Source organism: Ascaphus truei, chromosome 1, assembly GCF_040206685.1.
Source record: "Ascaphus truei isolate aAscTru1 chromosome 1, aAscTru1.hap1, whole genome shotgun sequence".
NCBI classification, from domain to species: Eukaryota; Metazoa; Chordata; class Amphibia; order Anura; family Ascaphidae; genus Ascaphus; species Ascaphus truei.
The window spans coordinates 206,629,047-206,656,459 of NC_134483.1; the positions used below are offsets into that span (position 1 = coordinate 206,629,047).

Genomic DNA, 27,413 nt, shown 5'->3' on the forward strand with positions numbered 1-27,413 from the left:
TGAATTATTCTCTCCCATCTCCCCCCTTCCTTTCAAGGTCAGTACTGTATACAGCATGAATGTATACAATCCTCCTTGGTCTGTCCAAAAATGATTGTTACAAGCATTTTATTTCCCTCTTTTCACTACTGTGCTCCTTACAAATAGGCTTGCACACTTTAAATAATAAAAAGCAATTCCATCTATCCTAAATTATAATAAATAAAAAAAATGGTAAAGTATTGCATGGTTGAGTACTTTCCGTCGACTGCAAAACCATTGGGGGACTGATCCCAGTTGTCTGTCTTTTTGTTGTTGTGGGTTAAACTGCAGATCTCCATTCAGCCAATCACATTGTGTTTCTGGCAGCAAGAGTTGACCAATCTCATATTGGCTTGTGTTAAAAAATGTGAAAGCCCTCCGGGGAAAGGAAAGAACAAAAGCCTTTCACTAAGGACGAACTTTAAGTGCTTTGTGCAGACATTCTTGTTTTTAATTTTATTACTCTTAGAATGGTGGGGGTTTTTGTTTCTTTTATGTTTCCTTTCAAGCATTTTAATTATACATATGTGCTACATCAGAGACTTTGTAACACAGCAATTCAGTTTACTTCATATATAGCTCAAAATGGAGTAACCTTCTGGCAATACAAATGTATTCCAGCTCTGTAAATATAGCACACATGCTGGAGAATTTTTAACAGCTGGAAAGGTCTGTGACACCACACATACTACCCTTGAGAGCAAGTGATACACAGTTTTATTAGCGCTTTTCAGTTGGGGGAGGGGTGCGGAGTATAGTTCTCTCAAAGAGATGTTTAATTTGCCTAATAAGTAAAAAAAAAAAATATAGATATATATATATATAGATATAGATATATATCTTAACAGGGAACTAAATTGCAAATACACATTTTTAACATTTTTAACTAAAATGCTTTCATACAAAACAAGTTTACAATGTACTTCAGTAGCAACAATATAACATTAAACACTCCCTCCCCCACATAAAATACTACCAGTTATATGCATATCTGTGGGGACATGCAGTAAAATGCAATCCATTTATTTTATTTATTCCATAGTTTTTACACTGTCTAAGCACATGACCGCATAAATGTAAGGAGTTGCTGGACTTTTTAAATTTGCCCTGTGCTGTATAAACAGGCTATCTCTATTTTTGTTTGAGTTTTAAAGCTGCAGTTCAAGCTGCCGTTTAAAATATATATATATATATATATATATATATATATATATATATATATATGTGTGTGTGTGTGTGTGTATTTATTTATATATATAATATATATATATATATATATATATATTTTTTTATATATATATATATGTTTTTATGTGTGTGTGTGTGTGTGTGTGTGTGTGTGTGTGTGTGTGTGTTCCTTACCAGGAGATCCAGGACCACGCAGCAAGAAAAGAGACAGCACTCATGGTAAAGTCCAAAACAATGTGTTTAAAAGGCACAATCAGGTTGATTGTGCCTTTTAAATACATCATTTTGGACTTTACCATGCGTGCTGTCTCTTTTCTTGCTGCGTGGTCCTGGATCTTCTGGTCTTCCTGGTAAGGAACTCTATTACCTATCCAATACCTATAGGATAAGCACCTATCTTTTATCTTTGTGAGTGCCATCTGTCCTTGTTTACTATATATATATCTATCTATCTCTATCTCCCCCATTCAATATGTGCATCAATACAATCTGCACACTGACAAGTGATTAGCTAAGCTGCAGATCGATCCGTTCTCCTGTAATCAATCGCTGGTTCAGGGTTATTTAATTCCGTTCTTGCACAGCATTGTGGGCAATGTAGTCCTGAAATATGATTGACTGGGCAGTTACTAGATACAATTGGTGCACTGCTAGAGAGAGCCCACCCTCTCAAGTGTCAGAGTCTATCGAAGGGGAAGGGGCTGTCACTTTGGAAATGCTTCCTACATTAGGAACATTAAAAATGTCTTTAAAAACATTTTTTTAAATGCTACAAGTATTTTCTCATAGTAAAGAACTGATTTTTTTTTTAAAACACGTAGAGTATTGCTAGAACTGCTGCTTTAAAATAGTGAAGAATTAGCATCTCACTGTACAAAAATGTAGGTTATTTTCTGATTTCATCCGTACAAACTGGTGCTTGGTTTTTGCTGACTGACTGTTAAGTGAGAGTAATTATGTATAATAATAGCAACATTAGGAGGTGGTATTTTACAGCAGGACATGGCAAAAACCATTTCCTGCTGTCAGTTCTATCTTGATTGTGCATACACATACACAAGATTTCCTGTGGGTTTCAACTTGAGGCCACTAAACCAAAAAAGGAAGCATGCCGACCACAACTATTTAAAGCAAATCCAAATGAATTTCTGAATGTGCTTTGAAAATGTAGAAATATACAGTATGAATTTAATAGTTGTTTCTTTCTCCATGTAGGTGTCCTAGTTGTGAATGTCACATGGCGAAATAAGACGTACGTAGGGACTTTGTTGGATTGCACAAAGCATGACTGGGCTCCACCGAGGTAGGTATCTTTCTTGAACTAAGCCTAATGGTGTTGAGAGTACTGAATCGTGTCTATACACATGTGTGATTATGTATTTTATCCACAATAATGCTATTTCTTATTGTCTAGAAAATATGCATATTTAGTTATGTTGGTATAAATATGTTATAAACAGAGATATTAAATGCATATGCAAAATATTAAACTATTGATTATTTAAATGCAGATTTTGTGATTCACCTACAAGTGACCTTGAAATGCGTGGGGGTCGTGGCAGAGGAAAACGAGCAAGGTCAGCAGCGCCGCCGCCACCACCACCACCACCCCCACCCCCACCACCACCACCAGGCAACGATACAAATTTAACAGAGTCAAGAGGACTGCAAAATAAAAACCGAGGTGGAGCAAATGGGAAAGGGAGACGAGGAAGTATTAATACAAGTGGGCGCAGAACACCCCCCAATTGTGCAATGGAAGATGTTAAAGCCAGTCCTTCACCTGCGAGCAAAAGAAAAAACAAGCCTCCGATGGAGCTAGACTTGAATTCAAGTTCTGAGGACAATAAATCAGGGAAAAGGGTCCGAACTAATTCTCGAAGCATGCCAACAACGCCACAAGGAAAAAATGAGACTACTTTTTTGGACCAAGGCTGCTCATCTCCAGTTTTAATAGACTGCCCACACCCACACTGCAACAAAAAGTACAAGCACATCAATGGGCTACGGTACCATCAAGCGCATGCACACTTGGACCCCGAAAATAAACTGGATTTTGAGCAGGATAGCGAGGACAAAATTTCGGACTGTGAGGAAGCACTAAACAATGTAGCACTTGAATGCAGTGAGTCAAGCACAAGTTTGGATCAGCTAAAAGCACCTATGTCTCCAGGCTCACACAGTGCTCCTGGAACACCAAAGGGCAAAAGAGAGTTGGCTAACAATGGTCCAAATCAAATTAGCAATTCCAAAACTGGAAAAAATTCTGGAAAAAAGAAGGGTGTAAATGTTGAACAAAATAGCCTTCCAGTGATTTCTAACATGGCAACAACACTGGACAGTTGCTCGGTAATAGATGCTAGTTTAACCGTAGAAATGCCCAAATTAGAAGCAGAGGGACTTATTGAAAAGAAAAATCAGAGTGAAAAAGACAAAGGTAAAAAAAATAATAACTGTAAAGTTGACAAAAATCTTTCAAAGCTCAAATCGGCTAGACCTATTGCTCCAGCTCCAGTTCCTATACCGCCTCAATTAATAGCTATCCCTAGTACAGCATTTACGAACACTACTACAGGAACAATACCAGGATTACCATCTTTAACAACTCCTGTTGTCCAGGCAACACCAAAGAGTCCTCCATTAAAACCTATTCAACCAAAGCCCACAATTATGGGAGAGCCAAGCACTGTAAACCCATCTCTCACATCACTCAAAGACAAAAAAAAGAAGGAAAAAAGAAAACTGAAGGAGAAAGAAATTAAAGAGGCTGTAAGCCCTACAATGGACTCTAAAGTATGTAAAGTAGAGGATTCAAAGGGATCTGGAAAGGATATAACTGGGAATTTTTTAAAAGACCATCTGAACAAGAGTGACACCCTTGTTAATGGACTATTAGAAACTCAAGAAAGCCGGATGGCTAGTATAAAAGCTGAGGCAGATAAGGTCTATACATTTACAGATAATGCACCCAGCCCTTCCATTGGAAGTTCCTCTAGGATAGAATGCAGCACTGTGATAAACGGACAACCTTCTATTGCACCACTACATGTTTTGACACAAAATGGTGGAGATAGTTCTGCTACCAAAACAAACAGCCCTGCATACTCTGACATTTCAGATGCTGCTGACGATGGGGGATCTGATAGCAGGTCAGAGGGCATAAGGTCAAAGACTAGCTCTCCATCAGAAATTATTTGTAATAAAGACAATGTTGTTAAAGGGCATTCCACAGCCATACCACAATCATCTCAAGCAAAAGAATCTCAGTCTCCATATTACCATGGTTATGATCCTTACTATTCACCTGGTTATGTGCACTCTGGACAGATCAACAATCCTGCATCGGGGAATAATAATCCCTCACAGGGGATGAAAATCAAAAAGGATGTAGAAGAAGACATAGAGAAGAAAGACAAAGCAGAAAATTTAGACTGCAAGAAAAATGAAGTAAATTCCAATAATTTGCCACCTCAACATCAATCTGTGATCACACAAAGGCATCCTGCACTAGCCCAGTCACTTTACTATGGACAGCATGCATATGGACTTTATATGGACCAAAAGTCTTTAATGGCTTCAAACCTTGCCTACAGACAACAATATGAGAAATATTATGAGGATCAGAGAATTGCTGAACAAAAAATGGCACAAACTGGAAGAGAATGTGAAAGACAAAGTATCAGTTTTTCTAAGGATCTGGGAAAGGAGGATAACAAGTTAAAAAATATCCCATCTGCTACTATCTCAAAAGCGCCTTCAGCTCCAGAATCAAGTAAAAATAATTCTAAAATTGGATTCCCCAATAAAACTGATGAATATGGGAAACCACAAATTCTGCCGAATCATCTTCTGTCTGATAGTTTTAAGGCTAAACAAATGGAAAATCATCAGCTGATAAAAGAAGCAGTGGAAATGAAATCCGTTATGGACTCAATGAAACAAACTGGAGTGGATCCCACCATGAGATTTAAACAGGTAGACCATGTCGATAATAGGATGCAAGTCATCTACTTTGTCATCTTTACTATTGTGCCACACCTTTTTGTATGCTCCTCTCAGACAAAGGCTAATGGTAAAATGTGTTGTATCCAAAATAATATATACAACAAAAGACAGAGGTGCTCAATGCTACATCAAATTGACAAAACATATATGGTAATAAGTATAAAGTTTAAATACTTCAATAATAATAGTAGTTACTTGGTTATTTAGTTAAACCCTTTGGCCAAAGCGTCGTTAGCCTGCATACCACGTCAAGGTATGTGTGTGAGTGTGTGTACCCAAAATAATGGCAGACTCCAATCTTCTGTAGGGTGCCTTTCCAACATAAAACCTTAGTAAATAATATATAACAAGAAAATGATATAACATTTTTTTTTTCTCCAGGACTCTGATTCAAGATCATGGCATCATTATGTTTACCAGTCAAAGTACATCGAACAGCAAAAAACAGAAGAGCAGGATCGAGAAAAAAAATTAAAAGAGGAAAACCCAAGAAAAACACCTAATAAAGAGCCTGTTATGCCAGTTACATTAACAGCCATGAAAGAAGAGACTAAAGAGGTCAAACGCCCTGATTCTCAGTCAGTGGATGAAAACAAGAATAAGAGTGATGATCGGAAAACTCCTGTAAATTGGAAAGACTCAAGAAATGCAAGAGTTGCTGTTTCCTCACCCATGAGTCCACATCAATCGTATATTCAGTATTTGCATGCCTACCCATATACTCAGATGTATGATCCAAACCACCCTGCATACCGTGCAGTTTCCCCTGTTTTAATGCATAGCTATCCAGGTATGTGGAAATTCCTTAAATGCGTGATTTTCTTCTTCTTCATTCTCCTATTAATAAGCCTAACAAAAAGTTATGTTATGAACTGTCAAATTTCCACATTTAAACATGACGGCTAGGTATTGGTGTAAGCAATTACCACTAAAAAGTAACAATGTTTATCTCTCTTTTTTTTTTTTTTTTTAACCATACATGCATTTGTAATAGATCAACACTTTAATTTATTCTTCTATAAGCAAGATGTAATTTTGTTTTTGTGCACAGGTGCTTATCTTTCTCCAGGCTTTCCTCATTACCCTGTTTATGGGAAGGTATCAGGAAGAGATGAAGCTGAGAAAGCCAGCACCAGTCCCAGCATTAACTCAAAATCAGCATCTGAATCAAAAGCACTGGATCTACTTCAGCAGCATGCCAATCAGTACCGCACCAAGTCCCCTGCTGTAAGTTTTTTTTTTCTTCCCCCCCCCCTATTTTTTCATTCAAGATGGCAATCATTTTTGTTTTGCATTCTTATGAATATCTCCAATGACATTCACATTTTGACAGTTTTGCATAGATCTTGCGAATACTAATCACGATTTTCAACAGAACGTCGCCTAATAACCTTCCTTTCTGTCTTTGTGCATTTCTAGTTAACCCCTGAGAAATGTTTGAACATCAATAATTAATCAATAACATAAGAGCCTATAACTCAGTTTTGACATGTATGGAATTTGGTGTAAACAAGTTAATCCCATACTCTTTCCACATTAAACTGTTTCATATCTTCATTCACACAGAGATTTAACTAGTAAATTCAAGGCATGGAAAAGCTAATTATAATATACAATTTTTATTTTCTCCCACTAAATTGAAGAATCAGTTTTCTTATAGCCTTATAGTAATTCAGTATTTTCTGTTACAATATTTGAAGGTGCTGAAATGAACACCTTGGTTATTTAAATGTACATTTGATACGGATATTCTAATTATACACACGTGTGAAAATCTGTCATTACTGTAAAGAAGCATGAGATCGTACTAAATCTGTAAAATTGTCCAAAATCTACAAATAGTGGCATAAAATATTAACAAGTTCTGCAGTTAATATAGATAATATTCACACATTAGTCATTGAAATAGATTTGACACAAGTCCCTTACATTTCTGTTGAGTCACATTTCCTGATGCTTCATAAAAGCAACAGGTAAGTTACAGTTATTAACTAAGGGGGGAAAAAAGAATAGCTTTAAGGTTAGCTGGTATATTATAATTATTTTTATAGATAACACAGTAAAAATAAAAAAAACCTCTCACCTGCTAATTCCTTTTGTGTTCATCTAGCTTGCAGAAAAAGCTTCAACTGAGCGTGAACGGGAAAGTGAGAGGGAGAGAGATCGGCACTCACCTTTTGGCCAGAGGCATCTTCATACACACCACCATACGCATGTTGGAATGGGCTATCCTCTAATACCTGGACAATATGACCCATTTCAAGGTTCGTACAGTCTCTTATTGAATAATTTTTAATTTACTGGTGAGCAACTTTTGCCATATTTGTGTTGGTCGGTTTTTGTAGTGTTATGTGTTTTATAGTTAAAGCAATTTCTCCCTGGTACCTAGTTTTCCTAGGTTAGTTTCTTGTCTTGGCTACTTGTCAGAATTAATCTTTTACTAGAATATACTGTATTCAGAAAGCAGAGTAACAAAGTTTGAGTTTGGATGCATATAGGCATTAGTGAACCAGTTTAAAAAAAAAAAATCAGGGTTAGTCTATGTAAAAGTTTAATGAGGCCATACACCAAAGCCGAGTGAAAAATCAGCTGGATGCCTGGTATCACTCAGTAGCCTGTGCCACATTAATGAGTGATCAACTTAGTTGACAAGGTTTCAATATTTTTTTTAATTCAAGTTGTTAGACAAGGTCACTTCCACTTAAAAATATGAAATATCTTTCAGTTGCAATCCCATTATAATTTGTTTTTTAAAACACATACATGCGTCACTTAGTTTATGTAGATCAGGCCTGCACAACTTGTAAAGTGAGAAGGGCCGAACTGCTCCAAGGAAAACAGATTTGGGCCGCACGGGTAAAATCATCATCATCATATCTCCCCCAGCACCCCTCATCACCATCATCATATCTCCCCCAGCACCCCTAATCACCATCACATCTCTCCTCCAGTACCCTTCATCACCATCTTCATATCTCCTCCAGCACCCTTCACCTCCTCCTCTTCATCATCATACCAGACAGGGGCGTATACTGCTTTCCTGGTGCTCAGGATGACAGTTTCCATTGCCTCCCCCTCACCCACACACATAATACTCCCCCTCCACATCACACACACTACCCCCCTGCACACCGCATACATGATACCCCCCTTCCACATCACACACAATACCCTCTGCATACCACACACATCTCACACCCCCTGCAACTCACATCACCCTCCCCCTGCATCTCACAACACAAAACAACATATCTCCCTCAGCAGCCTTCATCATCATCTCCCCCAGCATCCTTCACATCATCTCCCCCAGCACCCTTCATCATCACCTTCCCCAGCACCCTTCATCATCACCTCCCCCAGCACCCTTCATCATCATCTCCCACAGCACCCTTCATCATCTCCCCCAGCACCTTCATCATCATCAAACTCCCCCCCCCCCCCTAACCCGTGCCTACCTAATCGCGGTAGCGGAAGCGGTCCCCAGGAGGTATTAGCGGCTACCGGTATCAGGGCAAGAAGGTGAGGCGCGAGGTAAGAAGCGCGTCTCACAGGGAGTGGGTCGTATGTTGTGCAGGCCTGATGTATATGTTAATCCATGTTTTTTAAATTCAGTGTTGTCTTTAAATTTCAAAAGAAAAAAAATAGTTTTAGCAACGCCATTCTGCGTGTGATATTTGTGGTACACGAACCATGACACTGAATGGGCAAGCATGCTGATGGATACATGGGTACTCCATTTTATGTTGCCAGCATGTTTATGCATTTCAAAAGCTGTCACAGCAACGCACATACATTCTAATGAAGTTAAAAGTTGATGTATGAGTCGTGAGAGAGGGCACTATGAGTCCTCTCTGTTTTGATTCATAAGTGCTAAAACGAGATACATCTAATATATTATACTACAATGATGGCTTTGCATATGAATAAAAATATTAATTAAACGAATAAGGGATAAGTAAAAAAATTAAACGAATAAGGGAGAGTGCAAATCTAATATCTATGAATCCGTATTCTTAATCCAATCATCTTTCACCTGCATGAGCACCTTAGACACTAAACCACTAATCATAACTGTTTTCATAATAGCTTTGTCTAGACACGCAGTGCAGAGTGACTTTTGTCAATGTAACAGAGAAGTTGAATTTATTATATTTATTCAAATGAATACAGTACTTTGTTTCTCAACTGTTCAGTGGGTTGAAATACCAAGTCAATTTAGTAGCAAATAGGCTCAATTTGCAATATCTTTGTGCCAATCAAGGATTTGACTCCAGTTTTTGCACCATGTGCATCAGCTTGTTTTTTTTTGATGGGTGTGAAAAAGAGTTAGGGGAGCAGTTACATGAAGCACAGGTTATATTGAGATTTATCAAATTGTGCACCTCTGTGCGTCAGTTTTTTTTTTCCTTTCTGTGGCAAAAAAATCTGCCAGGTTTGAGTTGACGTAAACTTTGTTGAAAGAAAACATCTGCATCTAAAGCATTTATGGAGCAAAAATTGGTGCCTAAAACCATTTTTTTCTATGCGTTGAACCATAGGCCCCAGTAAGTATATTCTAACGTGAGAGTTAAAAATCCAATTATTGTACAGTACAGTATTGTTGTGGTCACACATTATGCATATTACACAGAAGCAAAACATAAAGAGGAAATAACTCCTAAAGTATTCAGGGAGAGTGCTGTCATTTTCCTAGTTTAATGTTAGCCCTTTTATTTCTGTATTTATTCTTAGAATTTCAGCATTTTGTTGCCCACAATTACTGAATGAATGGGCAACAATATTTCAGGGAGTTTTCACACTTTTGCTACATTTAGTAAAAAAAAATTAAAAAAATATTAATAATGTACTGGTTGTTGTAAAGACTCATGCAGATCTGAAGACCCAGACGTAATGTATAGCGATCACATTTGAAACCTAGTATTGCAGTCAAAAAGCTGCATTGTATTGTAATTGTTCAAATAGTCTCTCAGTCAGCCCCTTAGAATCCACTGTTTTACTATTCGGGTTGTTTAATTATACAATTGGTATAAAATTAAGGGAACACAGTTTTTGATGCATGTGCACTGCATTCAATGCAATGTACTCACATGGGGCTTTTCCTTTAGGGTTGACCTCTGCTACCCTTGTTGCCACTCAGCAGGTGGCTGCTCAGGCATCTGCATCCGGTATGTTTCCTACACAAAGAAGGTAAATAGAGTGTGTATATTAGTAAAATTATAATGTATTTGTAGACATAAACAACTTTAAAAACCTGTGTGAGTGATGGAACTTTTCAGTATTGGCAATTTCTTACCATGATCAAAAGTCGTACACCATACAAACAAAAGTGTAAAACCAAAACATTCTCAAGTGCACCCCTCTGCGGTATCCAAAGACTGTGCTAATGACAGGGTTTAAACCACAGCTCTCAAGACTCTGTGGACATGTAAATGAGCACCCCGGGGGCTTTATTTTATATTCTCCAAAGTGGCTGTTTGGGACATTTTTAGGACAAAATTTGGCATTAAAGTCAATGGGGATTTTTGGCCAAAAACCATCTAAATAGGCACTTCACACTATACAGAATTATTCCCCAAGTTTCAATTTTTGCGTTCTTCCTTTTTAGGAAAATCAACATAAGCTTTATCCTGGAGCATTAAGTTGTCTAAGCTTTAAGTAGCACACACCCAAGCAACCTGCTCAATGACATCATCTTTATTTATTTTATATACAGTATATACTTTATATCCTTTTTAAAAGCTATTATACTTTGCTTATATAATACGTAGCAAACATCTTTAAAAGCCGTCTTTTACATGATTCACTTGTCCTGTAAATTGAATATCGGGACAGTGCTACTTGGTGTATTTGTTGTGCAACATTTTATACAGCAGTATTTTTATTTTATTTTTTAACAAATAATGCTCAAAAGTTCCTTGTGTATAAATTATTAACATTGTGTACCACATGTTGGGGCCAATTCAGAAAATAACTATACATGTATAGATGTTTAATACTATGTAAGTTATTTGAATTGTTGGTATCAAGATATTTCCAAGATTATCAAGATTACTTTTAAACTCAATGATTACCACAAATCTGTGGTGTGCCTACAAAGGAATTATTTTTCTTGAAGTACCCCTGTTTACTTTACTTGCTTTCAGCATTTCCCAGGCAACACACAGATACACATAGTTTGAGCGAGGTCCCCCTCGCCTATATTCATATATACACACATACATATCCCTGCTTCCGTCAACAGCCACTGATTGAGCCACCAGTGCTGAAGCAGGCATAGCCTTAAAACCTGAACTGTTGGTGGCCCTTGAGGACTGGAGTAGCCAACCCTGACTTTGTCACATTGCCAACGGTAAAGCAGGGATAAGTGGGTTTTTTTTGCCACTTAAATGTCTGCAATATTTTTAATCCAACATATGCAAAGAAGTAATTATCAGACAAGTACGTATTCAAACGTTCTGCATCAAAATCTGATATCTGGTGATCTTGAGCTAGCGGCCAAAAATACCACAGAGTTTTATCACCTGCTCCAGACTGGTATAGGCAAGATAATACTAAGCTAACCTAGAATAGCTGATACAATACAATAAATACACAATGTATTACTTTAATATAATAAGCCCTTATTAGTCAAAAAGCCCAGCAAGGCACAGTCAACCTGTACCTAGCTAAACTCTTAGGTCTACTAAGGGGTGAATACAGTCCCCAGAACTTAACCATGGAGGTGCCTTGGTTTACAGGCATCTGTTTGAGTATGGAGTGCATTAACCTCTAAGTAGACCAAGTGGCCAGCTAGCCAAGTGCCTCTGCCTAGCTGGCTACTAAATGAGTAATATATTAAAAAGTTGCATGTATGGTTTATTTTTTTTATTAACTATGTTTATTTTTGGTGGGGGTGTTTTAACTGTTGACCCCATTAGTGAATATGGGGCACACAATGCATTCTTTTACAATGCATTGATAGCCCCTCTGGCAACAAAGGGGTTAAATCCATTTCCTTCTATAGGGTACTGTAATGGTTGGTACATTACCATATGGTAGAAAAGATTTCAATTTGCATGTGGGTATTCGGCATTAATGAAGGACATTTTGATAGTGTCTGTCGCAAATCGCCTCCATTATCGCCAATCACATGGATGCAAATGAGCAAAGTACAGATTGCCGGTGTGTTTATATTTTCAAGTAACAGAGAGAAATGATGCAGGCTTCTTTTGGTCTTGCAGCAAGCACTGATAGAGTAGGTTACATGATAGTCCCATTCACAACGTGAAACCCTAACTGCCTTTACTAATCAATGGTTAGAGAGCCCCTGAGAAGGACAGACAATGGGATTGTCGGACTATAAATATCTGTTTTCTTGGAGACACACACAACTGCAATTTTCTTTTCTTTTTTGACATAGCTACTTAGTCACTCATCTTATAATAGCTCATCAGTTAGTATGTTTTCTTTAAAGTATGGATTTACTTTATTTTTTTCTAACCTGTATTTCTCCAAATTCTTAAAATTTGTCATCTTAAAAATTGTCACCGACATTATCTGTTCCATTCGGAAAAAAAGTGTTAAAAACTAATTTATTTTTTTCTCTTGCAGGGAATGAATATATTCAAAATGTACATTAAGTCATGTGACTGGATCACATGGGAGAGCGCTTTATTACAGACATCAGTTCCATGGTGTTTATCTGAAATGCCTTAATGGCAGGCAAAAACAAGTCATTTCATTTTTGTAAATTGCAGATTTTATAACAGAGTAACATGTTCCTGTAATTAGCCGTCTGTGTGCAAGTACAGCATATATACATATATATATGTACACAATAGTATGTTTGTATATTTACATGCACACAAATATAAATAAATATATATATCTATATATATATTCTTTACTTTTTTTTTTGTATCAGTAACCAGGCTCGCACACATGTAGGGTCTGCTGCTAAATTGCAAACCACACCGTAAAATGAAGATGTATTTGTCATGTTTGGAAAGTGTTTACTACAAATGGCTGTTTGTTATTCCTCCTCCCCTTAATGTAAATAATGTTATGTATCCATGTGCCTGAAATTTTCAAACCCTAATCGTATTGGCCACAGGCTCTCAAAGAGGCAGGCTGTAATGATGACACTTTGGTACAATTTAGATGTATTTATGGTGGCTCCCGTTAAGATGCATCAGTGTAAAATGTTACTGTAATAATTGTTTTATTGTAATTGTGTATTGTGAAAATATACATATGGAAGGCATGGGGTTGCCAGTACCACAAAAAACTGTGTTGTACATAATGTATAAAGTTAAAATAAGTTAATGAGCATCTGTGAATAATAAAATGTCTCTTTTAATCTTGAATGGCAAATAACCCGACAACCTGCATACCAGAAGACATCTGTGATTGTTCTATTACTTGAATAGTCCTGCAGTCTTTTTTTTAATGTTTACAATTATCCAGTTTTAGAAGAGACTTTAATGCCATTGCCTGGTTACTTGTTTTATGCTGTAATCTAGTTTATTTTATGTAAAATGTATATTGAATGCTTTCTTTTTATACCTGCCTTAAATAATTTGGCAATCAGAATAAAAAAGCTGTTTTTGTATCGTCTTGGTCTTTGTGTCATTCTGTTGTTTTAATTCCCATTACAGTCTTTAATTTGTAATCCTGGGTAGAAAAAGACATTGCTGTAAAATTGAGCACATCTGGTATGACTTCTATATAAAAAATATGTTTGGATATTACACTTAAACTGTTTTAATTGGTTCAATGGTGAATAAAACAAAATGGATTAACCTATAAGCTGCCGGTGGAGCTTTAAACTGTGCAAAGCAATGTATTGCAGGTCCATGTTGCAGCTAAGAATGCAGTTGTAGGTTTTACTAACCGCTCATTTAATTCCTTTTACAGTACTTAAGAAATGTGTAACAATCAGATCTGCAAATACAGATCACTTTGAAGCATGATCATTGGGCATTGAGACTTTGTTCAACATTACACGTATCACAAGTAATACAAAACAGAGCCCATTTATTTTTTAGGGTGTCAGATGTGAAGAGATACAGTATGACCTCTAAAAATTGTCAAAATACTGTATTTGGGGTCTTATTAGTGATCTATAATGTGATACCACCCCATGTTATGCGACTTACATTGTTTGCTCACTGTACATGTCATCAGAACCATGAAATCCCTTTCTGCTGTCTGTATTTACGAGTGTTGGGCCCCATAAACCAGGGTATAGTAAAAAAAAAAAATACTTCTGGAGAATGTTCTTGGTGAAGTAGTTGGCCAATTTACACTTTCTTTGTTGATTATAAAGTTATTATTTGTATATTCATTTTACAGTATGTCCGTAAATGTCAATAGTTATTTTGCTTTAAGAATGGCAAAACAACATTCAGTATACAATAGGGAGTCTAGAACACACCAACAGAGCTCCATTAGCTATGCATTGCTAACATGATGTGCATGTATAGAATACTTATATTCAGTGTATTACACTGTATACATTCAGTGCATTTTAGTGTATAATCCCATTTATCTTGACCGAATTAAAAAAAAAATGTGTAGAGACTTTGCTCTTGTTCATTCTTGGAACACATTCAGTACGAAGGTTCTGGTAGCTGATGGACATGGGCAGGATTCAAGTTGCTGGTGTAAAAGATGGGAAACAAATAATTGTTTGATACCAATTGAATCTTTAGCTAGTTAGTCCAAAAGATTATATATATTTTTTAAATATAGTTTTTTATTTTTTATCTTCATGACATTATTGTAAAATCTCCTAGTTATTTTTATAACAAAATATTTCTAAGTAACTTACTCAAAGATATTTTAACATATACCAATAAGCGGACCAACAAGGATAATGAACACTTATGAGCATATTCATGTGTCTCGGACAGGTCCACAATCCCCGTAATATCACAACATACAGTACATTATCCCCATAATTACGCAGCTTCCACTGCAGCCAGGATTCTGGGTAATGACATGCAAATGAACATTCATAATGGATCACTTTTTGCTCCATTTTAACATGCTCCCCTTTAGGTTTATGCCTGCTGTTTTAAAATGGACGGATAGTTCTCGCTCTTCCCTGAATTAAACAATATTGTTTGTGGGTACAATTTGAGATTTTTGCAAAAGAAATCCCATATTTAGCGCCTACTAATAATGAAGCTAATTGACAAAATGGTTGGTAAAGATAAAGTTCCAGCTTACTGATATTTTATGCAGATTCTATAGAGGATGTACAGATATAGCCTATCTGTATGTTCAATTTTCCTTAACTAAATTCTGGACATCAATCATTTTTGGTTTGGAGATCTAATCAATATAAATCCCGTTTAGTTGTAGTAAAACTGGAGACAGCTCTTCGTGTTGCTATTCACACCTGAATTAAACAGGATATGCCAGACAGATTTCAAATTTGTTTGTTTGAAATTCAGCGCCTGTCTGCCAGCTGGCACAGTGAATGTGTTAAGTTAGTTAGTCTATGTAGAGTGCTGTAAATCTCAAGCAGGTGCAAGACTGATCCAGCAATATACCTTAATTCATTACAATTCCTCATGGTTTTAAGGCCTTGACAATTCAAGACGTTATCAAAATGTGGTTGTTTGAACATTTACGTTTTGCAACAAAATATTAAATGTGCTCTAGTTATACTTTGTGGTCACTCACTTCTGACTTTTTCATGAGCTGAGAGAGTGCAATGTCAATTGCTGGAGAGAAACCAGATGGTAGTATAATCTTTCTTATTTATTCAGCAATTAATGATGCAGCAGATAAGAAAACCATATATTTCTGATACAGTGGCTATCTCATTGCCAATTATGAGTACTTCAGGGATTCAGCTGACTCTAAATGGAAAAATTCAGTGCGCTTTACTTTGTCAATTAATGATTAATTTGCATCCCCCCTCCCCCCCAATCCAGGTGTCAGAGTAGGGTTTGGGGTATTGGAACCATCCTTTGCGAATATGTTTGATCATGGCAACTTGAGGAGAAGAAATGGTACCAACAGATTGAATCATACTTTTGCACGGGAGACCAAGCATTTACACCTTTTTATCTGGATCATACATTGAGCAAAACAAGTTAATGAAAAATTGTAAATTTATGCACAGACTTAGAATGGATCCTAAGAATCCCCTCACAACCTTATAAGTATGCTTGGAGCAGTTTTTGGGTGACCTGGGCATTAAATGAGTATCCCCCTTAACCTAGGGACCTCTTGACTGTTTCAGGGACAACTTACATCCCTATGCCCCTTTTACTTTTCTGGTTTGTGCTGAAGCAGGGAACCAACCCATGAACCCCTATGTAGGTTCTGGGTGACCTGGGCATTTACTGGGTATCCCCATTAACCTAGGGACCCCTTGACTGTTTCAGGGACACACATCCCTATGCCCCTTTTACCTTTCTAGTCTGTGCTGAAGCAGGGAACCCCTGGTGGTGAGGTATTGCCGGAACCATGTGCCTAAATGTATCCAGAAATAATAATAGCAAGTTCTTGTATAGCGCTGCTAATTTTATGTAGCACTTTACAGAGACATTTTGCAGGCACAGGCCCCTGCCACGTGGAGCTTACTGAGGCACAGGGAGATAAAGTGACTTGCCCAAGGTCAACTGCATGTTACATGTTGACAAGGGCTAGGCTGAATGTGTACTGCATGTTACACGTTGACAACTTTTATCTCTCTGATTTCTGCATTTCCCCCTTTCCTCTCTCTGACCATCAACTCATCTAATTTTCTCTCTCTTGCTTCTCCCCTTCTCCATCTCCATCTAGCCCTTGTTTCTGCAGAAAACAGTGCTATATTAACCTACCAGCCTTTGATTCAAGTTTACACTCCTCCCTCAGTTCTGCTCCAGACCCTGACAACCTGGTCAGAAACTACAACTCTGCCCTATTCTCTCTTGAACTACATGCCCCGCTTTCTCTCTGCCGCTCTCACTTTTCTAACCCCAGACCCTGGCTAAATTCCCAAACATGCATGCTGCGTTCCTCCACTCGTTCCTCTGAACACCTCTGGAGGAAATCTCACACTCTCGCAGACTTCTTTCACTACAAGTGTATGCTATCCTGTTTCAACTCTGCTCTCTCTTAGGCTAAACAAACCTACTTTTCTTCACTAATCAACACCCACAAGTCTAACCCACGCCAACTCTTCTCTGTCTTTGACTCTCTACTCAAACCACACTCAGCTGCCTCTTCTTCCTCCATCTCACCTCAGGACTTTGCTGACTATTCTAAGGAAAAGGGGGAATCCATATGTCAGAACATCCCTCTGTTTCCTCCCATCCTACACCGCTTCCTTACTCTCCTCCTGCCTTCCTTGTCTTTTTTCCATTGTCTCAGAGGAGGATGTGTCACTGCTGATCTCCTCTTCCCCCTCTACCACTTACCCTCTTGACCCCATTCCCTCCCATATCCTAAAACCTCTTGCTCCTACTATAATCCCTACGCTCACACATTTTTAACTCCTCCCTCTACTCTGGTACCTTTCCCTCCTCCTTCAAACATGCAACAGTTAAACCATTACTCAAAAACAGCAAGCTTGATCCTACCTGTCTTTCTAACTATCGACCTGTCTCCCTCCTGCTTTTTGCCTCTAAACTCCTTGAACGTCTTGTATTCTCTTGCTTGCTCCACTTTCTCAATATCTATTCTCTCCTAGATTGTCTACAGTCTGTCTTTTGCACTGCTCACTCCACTGAAACAGACCTCACTAAAATAACTAATCACCTCCATGCTGCCAAAGACAGAGGACATTACACTCTGCTCATATTACTCGACCTCTCTGAATCATTTGACACAGTGGGCCACCCTCTTCTCATTCACAATCTCCATACTCTTGGTATTCGTAACAATGCTCTATCCCGGATCTCCTCTTACCTATTCCATCGTACTTTCAGTGTCTCTTTTGCTAACACCTCCTCCTCCTCTATCAATCTCTCTGTGGGGGTAGCCCAGGGCTCTGTCCTGGGACCTCTTCTCTTTTGTATGTACACACTTTCTCTAGGTGACCTAATCACATCTCGTAGGTTTAAATATCACCTCTATGCTGACGACACACAAATTTACTTTTCAACCCCTGACCTTACACCTGCTGTACAGACCAACGTTTCTGAATGTCGCTGCGATAGAAGGATCATCCCAGCAGGGAAGAGATATGGAGCACAGCCGTGCAAGCAAGGAGTGAATTCAGGGCCAAATAAATCCGATGAAAAATCTTCTTTATTGATGAGACAACATGGTGCACAGGTAAAAGATTCCTCTTACGCGTTTCACACCGCACGCGGTGCTTCATCAGAGAGTATACAGCATTGGTTTGTGAGTCCCCTCTTATTGCCGGTTACTCGATACCGGAAGTGACGTATCGGAGTATGTAAGTCCAGTCATTGGCTAGTGATGGAATTAGACGTCACATAATGCTTAAGCTACGGGTGGGGAAGGAGGACAAAAGGTGTCCTATGATAGTAAGGGAGGACTCATAAATGCAGTACCTCCTGGAAGTGACGAATCGAAATACACTAGTGTTTTACAGCAAGAGTAATAATAGTGTATATACATGGCAAATTGAACTTTTTCTTCTAATAAAACGAACAATTTTGTCATATGGCAATGAGAGAGGAGTCACGTTTATCCAAATGATCCGCAGAGTTTATACAATCAATGCGGATAAACATATAGTGGTTAAAAACAACAATAGTTAATGCAAGCAAAAAATGCTGTATTGTGTGAATTACTTGAGGACTTAGAATCATATAAGCTCTAATATATTATATATGAATATATATGACATATCATATCAGATGAATATAGAGAGAATAGTAAATAGGTAATTATTCTTATAGATATAAATAAAAAATAATAAATGAAAAGTTAATCAACTCATCATAAATATGTGCTATATAACTTCAATGAATTAATTAATAATGCATATAATGTATATAAATCTATGATGATCATGAGTGAAGCAAATAAAGAAAGATCATAATAATATATATAGAGAAAAATAAAATATATACATATATATATATATATATATACATACACAGTGGTTGACAAACCTATACATTTGCACGCCCCGGGCGAGTGGATTTAACATCGTGGCGAGCTCCTATTGGCCCAAGCAGCACACGTGTGGTACTAGGTGGCGAGTAGATATTTGGGTTGGGAGAGTAGATTTTTGGGTGATTTATCGAACACTATATATATATATATATATATATATATATATATAAATAAAGCTGTCTATGATAATAATTGTAAGGGGTCTTATTGTTCTCCCTATGTATATTTTACCACATGCGCAGTTTAGTTTGTAAATAACATAGTAGCACATGTCATAAACTGTTTTATCTTATATTTTTGGCCTGTGTGTTTGCAGTCAATTTTTGAGAGTCAAACTGAACTGCGCATGTGGTAAGATATACATAGGGAGAACAATAATTTTTTAATGTGTCCCGGTTTTTCATTTTGAAAATCTAGTCACCCTAATTCTAAGTCCTCAAGAAATTCACACAATACAGCATTTTTTGCTTGCATTTTAACTATTGTTGTTTTTAACCACTATATGTTTATCCGCATTGATTGTATAAACTCTGCGGTTCATTTGGATAAACGTGACTCCTTTCTCATTGCCATATGACAAAATTGTTCGTTTTATTAGAAGAAAAAGTTCAATTTGCCATATATATATACACTATTATTACTCGTGCTGTAAACCACTAGTGTATTTTGATTCGTCACTTCCTGGAGGGAGAAGGAGGTACTGCATATATGAGTCCTCCCTTACTATCTATCATAGGACATCTTTTGTCCTCCTTCCCCACCCGTAGCTTAAGCATTATGTGACGTCTAACTCCATCACTAGCCAATGACTGGACTTACATACTCCGATACGTCACTTCCGGTATCGAGTAACCGGCAATAAGAGGGGACTCACAAACCAATGCTGTATACTCTCTGACGAAGCACCGCGTGTGGTGTGAAACGCGTAAGAGGAATCTTTTACCTGTCGACCATGTTGTCTCATCAATAAAGAAGTTTTTCATCGGATTTATTTGGCCCTGAATTCACTCCTTGCTTGCACGGCCGTGCTCCATCTCTCTTCCCTGCTGGGACGATCCTTCTGCCTCTCCCATCTGGATGCATGCTACTGGAAGAAGTACAGGTGACCTGATGTGAGATAAGTAACCATTTTTGCATATCTTTGGTTTGCTGGGACACTGCTATGGTATTTTACACTCTGGAGAAGCAGTCCTTATAGGAGGTGACGTAGTGAATAATATTCATCCTTCACATGTATCATTTACCAGGACTTTAATCCCTATGCATCTCACGCATGAGTATATACTGTAGACTCCAGCACATATCATATTTTATTTGCCCTCTTCAATCAAGCCTTATACTGATTCTATATATTCATGTGAATAGTGTCCTGACCCATTTGAGCACTGCAACCACGAAACTTTGTTCTATATATAGTGTCTCTGCGATATCTTACTGGATGGCCTTCCGCCGACTTAAACTTAACATGGCAAAAACAGAGCTCCTCATACTTCCTCCCAAACGTGGCACTGCTACCTCCTTCCACATTACTGTTGGAAGTACTATCATTCACCCAGTAGCCCAAGCATGCATGCAGTTCACAGACTTCTCTCCTGCACTGCTGGGACAGCCTGCACACTGACACTCTCTGGGGGGGGGGGGGGAGGAGAGAGAGGGGCTGGCTCCGCAGTTCACGGCTTCTCTGCTGCACTGCTACACTGACACTCTGTGGGGGGGGGTGGGGGAGGAGAGAGAGGGGGTCTGGCTCCAGAGTTCACAGGCTTCTCTCCAGCACTGCTGGGACAGCCTGCTGACTGACACTCTCTGAAGGGGGGGAGGGAGGAGAGAGAGGGGGGCTGGTTCTGCAGTTCACAGGCTTCTCTCCTGCACTGCTACACTGACACTCTTGGGGGGGGGGGGGAAGGAGAGAGGGGGCACTGGCTCAGGAGTTCACAGGCTTTTCTCCTGCACTTCTGGGGACACACACGCATGCCCCCCACCTCCTCTCTGGAAGCTGATGAAGCAGAGAGAGCTACAGATGCCGGGTATGTTATGGCAGCGACTATTTTAAAAGGGCTAGTGACAACTGGGGCAGCACTATAGAGGCTCTGTCATGTTGTTACAGCACATGCATTAATAGAAAATGTAAATACACTCATGATTAGAAGAGAGTGGATTATATGATGTTATAAACCTAAATTTTACCTATGATGGTGCTGCCCCTGTTGTCACTAGCCCTTTTTCTTTGACCAGGTATGCGCAGTGTCATGTTGACATAGATACTCTTTGGGTTAAATCTATGCGCATGCGCGCTTATGCGCGCTATGGGGATAGACGCAGGGACATAGGGATTTCTATGCGCAGCCTTCTGCATCCATTGCGGGGCATTGTGAGGTTCACGCCTGCGCGAACCGCCACTAGATTAGCTCTATGCGCTGTACAGGCCACCATAGTTACTCACGAGAAGCCTAATTATTAAATTCAAGATGGCGATGCGTTCCAGCACATGCCTGTGGGTCACAGCGGCGCGGTTTCGCGGGCATTCTTGCCCTTACACGGGTGAGTTTGTTTTATTTTTGATTGCTGTGGGTATATAAGGGGGTTCATTAGCATTCACTTATTGCACGTCCCTGAGGAATGTCACGTTTAGATGATCGAAACGTTGGATGTGGTGCCATGTTAAACTGAATATAGTTCTACTGGACTTATTAGACTGTGTGCTGTCTCGTTTTTTCCGGACTCCAATCTGGTAAAACCTATTTGTATATATATATATATATATATATATATATATATAATCTATCTATCTATCTATCTATCTATCTATCTATCTATCTATCTATCTATCTATCTATCTATCTATCTATATATCTATATATATACTGTACTGCATTCTTTGAACTGAATATATTGTAAGGTGTGGATCACACTTCGCATCCATTCGCACTATTAACTGCCACTCCTGCCACTCCTCAGCCCCCCATCGCCAATACAGTATTAGCCCCCAAAAATAGACACCAAATAAATGAAAAGTTAACCAAAATACAGGGATAGAATTTAACACGCGTTTTATTTCTCACAACACTAGGACTAAATACCAACACCACATTACAGTACCTCAACAGTAAGGTCACCATGATACTGTCCTTGCTTTGGGCAGCTTTGAACACTTTTATGATTATTTTGACACCTTCAGGGCTACAGTATCTCACATTTTTCACAAGTGCAAGAAACAATAATTACAATATTCAGTATAAGGCCTATTTTTAAAAATAATCCGATGGATACATTCTTACTACATACCAGTAGCATGTCCATTTCGCTGTAACACAATGGGCAAAACACTGGCAATGTGATTTATATAGTTCATTTTTGTACATTAAGAGTGTTTGCCCAGAAAGCTCGTATTCCCTTTACTAGTTGGTCCTTATTGGCAGGTTTGATGACTTTCCTCAGATGAACAAGAAGTCCCCAGCACCAACTATGCACAGCCAGACATTCCCCTGACAACAGCTGAACCAAACGTCCCCTGCAACTGATGCACAACCAGACGGCCAACTGAAAACAGAAGCCGAACAACAGTTCCCCTGTCCCACCGATGTCCCCCTCCGATCACCTAGGGTTTTAGAGAGAAAACACGATTCCACGCTCACACCCTTTTGTGAGCCCAAGTTCCGTAAGTCGCATACTGGAATCTTTAATTGACTACAGAAGACTTTGCAACACAACACAACAATACAGGGAAAGAATGGAGGCAAAGCTGGATCAACTTTTGGAGAAAATGGAGGTGATGGAGAGGGGCATGGGCAACATTGAAAATTACATTGCTGGGCTCTATTATTTTGTTTCGGTCCCTCTTGTATGTCTGACGCAGAAGCAGGAGGGTGACCTGGAAGAATGCCATCCACCACCTGCACCTTCTTCTTCACCGGAATTGACCTGTACTCCACCAAGACAACGCACATGAACGGAGGAAAACATCCTACCAGACACTCTATCCTCACCCATTGACAGAAGCACTCCTATTCCACCAACACCCGCTGAACCCAGAGACTCAAACTTATGTCCCTGGTATCTAGATATATACCAACTATGGGGCCTATGCATAAAGGTCCGATAAGTAAGTTATCGGCAGCTTTTCGTCAAAAAAGCATACTGCTATTCTGTAAGCTCCGATATTTTGGCGATTACTAGAAATATTCGTCCAAATTTTTTTACAGAAAAAAAAATCGCCAAACGCGCGACGATAAGCCACTTATCGCCACTTATCGGCAGATTCTCAAACTCACTCAATCCTAGAGGCTGATCGCCACTCTAGAATTGAGATTTCTTCTCCGAATCGCCTCGCCAGAAAAAGTTGGCAAGAAGGTGCGGAGAAGCTGCCGAGAAGAGGCGAGACGGCACTTAGAAAAAAAAAATTTCATGCCTCGGATTGATGACGGGGTCTCTGGAGCTGATACACCTTTAATATCAGCACCGGAGAACCCCGGCATGAATCAGATGCATTAAAAATGCATTTACAGTCAACTTCATTACCTTAGCGGCAAACCGCTAAGGAAATGAAGGGATTAACCACCAGTGCAAATGCTTATTATGGATAGCGGTGGTGGGTGAAAGTGGTATTTGGCCCTCAGTGGGTGTTTAGGCCTTGCGGTAGGCCTGCGGGTGGACTTAATCCCTTAATTACCTTAGAGGTTAATACCGCTAAGGTAATGAAGGGGTTAACCCCCTCCCGCTACCTAAACACCCATCCTTGGGGCTAATACCCCCTTCACCCACTACCGCTACCCTCAATACAAAAAAAAATACACAGAACAGCCCTACTAGCCACCTCCTTGGCCACCAAAAACCATTACAATATTTAATAAACAGCAATACACAACCAACCCCCTATGCCACACTTACACACAGGATTAATACCATAGGCCGGCGGGGTCCCTGGGTTTTCCCCACGGGTGTCCGCAGGCCCCACAGGGCACATGGGGGGTTCCCACGGGTGTCTGGGGGCCCTCGGGTGGTCCCCGTTAGTCTCCTTGGGCCTCCAGGTGGTCCCTGTGGGTGTCTGGGCATCCCCGGATCATCCCCACGGGTGTCTGGGGGCCCTCGGGTGGTCCCTACGGGTGTTTGGAGGCCCCAAATGTGTCCCAGGGTCCTCAGGTTGTCCCCCATGGGCGTCCAGGGGTCCTCGGGTTGTCCCCGTGGGTGTCCATGGGACCTCGGGTGGTCCCCGTGGGTCCCCGCTGGCTTGCGGTACCATTCCTGTATTTAAAACAATAAAAACATGACCTATATTTCAATAAATACACCTCCCCCCACCAAACACATACAGTACAGTAATGTGCAAAATAACTATTATCCAGATATGGATAAATAGATTATTTGCCCATTATTAAACACAACATTTGCCAGCCAGCATAAATAAATTAAATAAAAAACATTCCACTTACCCCTGCCAACATGAAGGGCATCCCTGTCAGCATACTGCAGGGCCATTTCCCCCGATGCCAGCAACAAGACATAAAAAAAATACAATCTAATGGCCCCTAACCCCTTAATCACTGTAGCGGTTACTAACCGCTATAGTAATTAAGGGGTTAACCTACCCTGCCCCACTACCCACCCGGAAGCCCTAACCACCCACCCTGGACCCACTATACCCACCCTGTACCCATTGAGTGGCATAGTAGTACTTCATACCCATATAATATGGGCATGATAAGCTACTATAGCAGTCAATGGTCACACTAATACAAAAGCATGAATGTCAAAAATACACAGTAATAAAACAGATATATCAAGCACCTAAACACCCATAAACAAAAATTAAAAGCACTAGCTAACCAAGCAATTAACTGAATAAAACCACTAGGCATTCAATAAAATAATTAAAACCACTATGTAATCAATTACACAAATCATACCACTTGCCAAAAAATACATTTAATACCTAAAAGCAGTAACCAACACAACAATTAATTCATACAACCACTAGGCAGCACATTAATTAAAACCAGTACCCACCAAAATACATCATTAAATAAAATCACTAACCAATCTGTAAAAAGAAAAAACAAGCCATGACAATTCAAATCAATTTAATCTAAACAATAAAAAGAAATAGAAAATAAAACAGTCAATAGAAGAAATGCATTTGACAAAAAAATGCATTGTCTCTCACTGTATTCATCTGTACCATAAACAGGCACAAATTTATACATTAGCAGTCAATGGGCAATGAAAAAAATTAAAAAAAAAGAAAAATCCAATAAAAAAAACCTGTAAAAATAAAAATACATACATTCAATATTTATCTTACCTTTAGAAGCGTTGGCCCACCGAATCCTGGAGAATCAGCAGGCTCTCGTACCGTGACGTCACGAAAATCAATCCAACACCATCCACTGTGAAAATCAAGGACAGGTAAAAATTCTTCTTTCTATAATCTTCCATCATCTTCTTTCTTCATCTGTGATTATTTCTTATTTTTCTTTATCTTCATCTGTTAATGCAATGTAGCCATGTGTAAAATTGGTGTACATATCTCTTTCTCATGCTGTTAGTAAACCTGGTAAGTATGCAGGATTGCCAGCAACAATCATGGAGGTTTGCCCTCAAACCCTGGTGAGGTGTCATATGTCCCAAAGGAAGTGACAACATGCTTTGTGTCCACCCTTTGTGACACAGAGGGTGTCTGTTTTCTAGAGGTGATATAAGACACAGCACTACCTAAAGTTAGCAGTTCAGTTCAGTTGGTGTTCTGACTCTGTTCAGGAGAGTCATGTGGAGGTCTGCAACAGTGTTGCAGTGTCTGATGCAATAGCTGTGAGTCTGTGCAGCTCAAAGCAGAGAGACAAGCTGGTGAATCTCCCTGAGGGGAGAGGTGGAGAGCAACTCTATTAGAGGATCCTTCCTAATGGAGTGCAGCAGAGAGATGAGCGGCTAGACTGCTAGCTGTGAGGGGCAGCTTGCCCATACCACCAAGCAACAATAAAGATGCCCTGTTCAAAGACAACCCCACTGTGTGAGTGTGAAGTTACTCTCCAGCGGAAGGCACCACCAAGAAGGAGTTCCTCATCAGAACCATCTCCTTGCGGACGCAGAGATCCTGATGAGGTGGAGGCGCTGCACTGTATGTAGGTAGGACTCTAGAACACTACCTCAGCTGCCTGTCTGGGTTGGCATTCCCCACACAACATCATGCGGGAGACTCAGGAGTCCTGTTGCCAACAGGTGCACCACCAGACACAACCATGTAATGGGCACTGGTTAGACCACAGGGGCCAATGTGAGATTGGGTGGGTCAGGCCAGGCCAGAAAATCTGTTACATTTGGAGGCGCTGCTGAGATACCTGTCAACAGGACAGGCTTTTGCTAGGCACACTAGGAAACAGGGAGAGTGTATGCTGCCACTTTGTGCTGTGTTGGGACGGAACCCAGGGGTAGTCAGGGGAGCTGATGGAGTTGTCAGACCGCAGGGACGACCTGGGAACCTGAAAGGAGTTGGGGGTTTGGAGCCGGGCTATAGCTGTCCTAGTCACCTTGAAGTAGTGCTAGTTGGTAGGATGCCTAAAGGGATAGCCTGTTAACGTGGTCAGGAATCCTGGAGAGGGTCTGCGCTAGGCTGACCAAGAGAGGTAGATGCCCAAGTACTTCATGGAAGAGCCAGAGTACTCTAGTCCTTTCCAGACCACTTACCGAAGGGAGCACAGACTGGGAGGAAGGAGACACAGCATACACAGAGAGAGTGAGCCTAGCCTGAGGTAGTGCAACACGAGTCAGATCTAAATTAGGTACACAAGGTGGTGCATCGGGCAATCTTTATTGTACCGGTATGGCATCTGCCCCGCAGAGAGGAGCTCCATGTACAATAATCACAAATACAAAACACATAGGATCTGCGCGGCGTGGAAGGTCTGAGATGGCGGACAGAGGCAGATAGAGGGAGCGCACGTGGCGTGCGTTCCACTGAAGAGCAAGCAGCAGAAGGGACTTTTGCAAGCATGCTGTGGAGTGGCGCCAAAGATTTGGCCACGCCGTTTTGGTCCTGCCTAGGACCGCGGGGTGCTACCCTGGAGGACAGTATTGAGGACATTGTGATTGTGGGCGGTGGAATTGAAGGATCTGCTTGCCAGACGGCGAGCAATACACAA

At 39.8% G+C, this 27,413-nt stretch overlaps 1 protein-coding gene and 1 long non-coding RNA gene across 9 annotated transcripts in view; both read left to right on the forward strand.

Moving 5' to 3' along the window:
• ZNF608 (zinc finger protein 608) overlaps positions 1 to 13,809 on the forward strand; it is an 81,072-nt gene extending 67,263 nt beyond the window's left edge. For 4 of the 6 annotated variants that reach the window (XM_075600632.1, XM_075600598.1, XM_075600615.1 and 1 more), the window contains exons 4-10: positions 2,425 to 2,512; positions 2,721 to 5,184; positions 5,596 to 6,004; positions 6,266 to 6,441; positions 7,325 to 7,478; positions 10,320 to 10,401; positions 12,805 to 13,809. In XM_075600632.1, coding sequence (XP_075456747.1) covers positions 2,425 to 2,512; positions 2,721 to 5,184; positions 5,596 to 6,004; positions 6,266 to 6,441; positions 7,325 to 7,478; positions 10,320 to 10,401; positions 12,805 to 12,811 — 3,380 coding nt within the window. In that variant the 3' untranslated portion in view covers positions 12,812 to 13,809. Of the gene's footprint in view, positions 1 to 2,424; positions 2,513 to 2,720; positions 5,185 to 5,595; positions 6,005 to 6,265; positions 6,442 to 7,324; positions 7,479 to 10,319; positions 10,406 to 12,804 lie in introns of those variants that run through there. The other 2 variants (XM_075600642.1, XM_075600607.1) reach the window with 2 other exon arrangements.
• Positions 13,810 to 21,187: 7,378 nt separating this feature from the next.
• LOC142470169 (uncharacterized) overlaps positions 21,188 to 27,413 on the forward strand; it is a 244,087-nt gene continuing 237,861 nt past the window's right edge. For 2 of the 3 annotated variants that reach the window (XR_012789207.1, XR_012789192.1), the window contains exon 1: positions 21,188 to 21,308. This is a non-coding gene — a long non-coding RNA (uncharacterized LOC142470169). Of the gene's footprint in view, positions 21,309 to 25,585; positions 25,684 to 27,413 lie in introns of all 3 variants that reach the window. The other variant, XR_012789203.1, reaches the window with a different exon arrangement.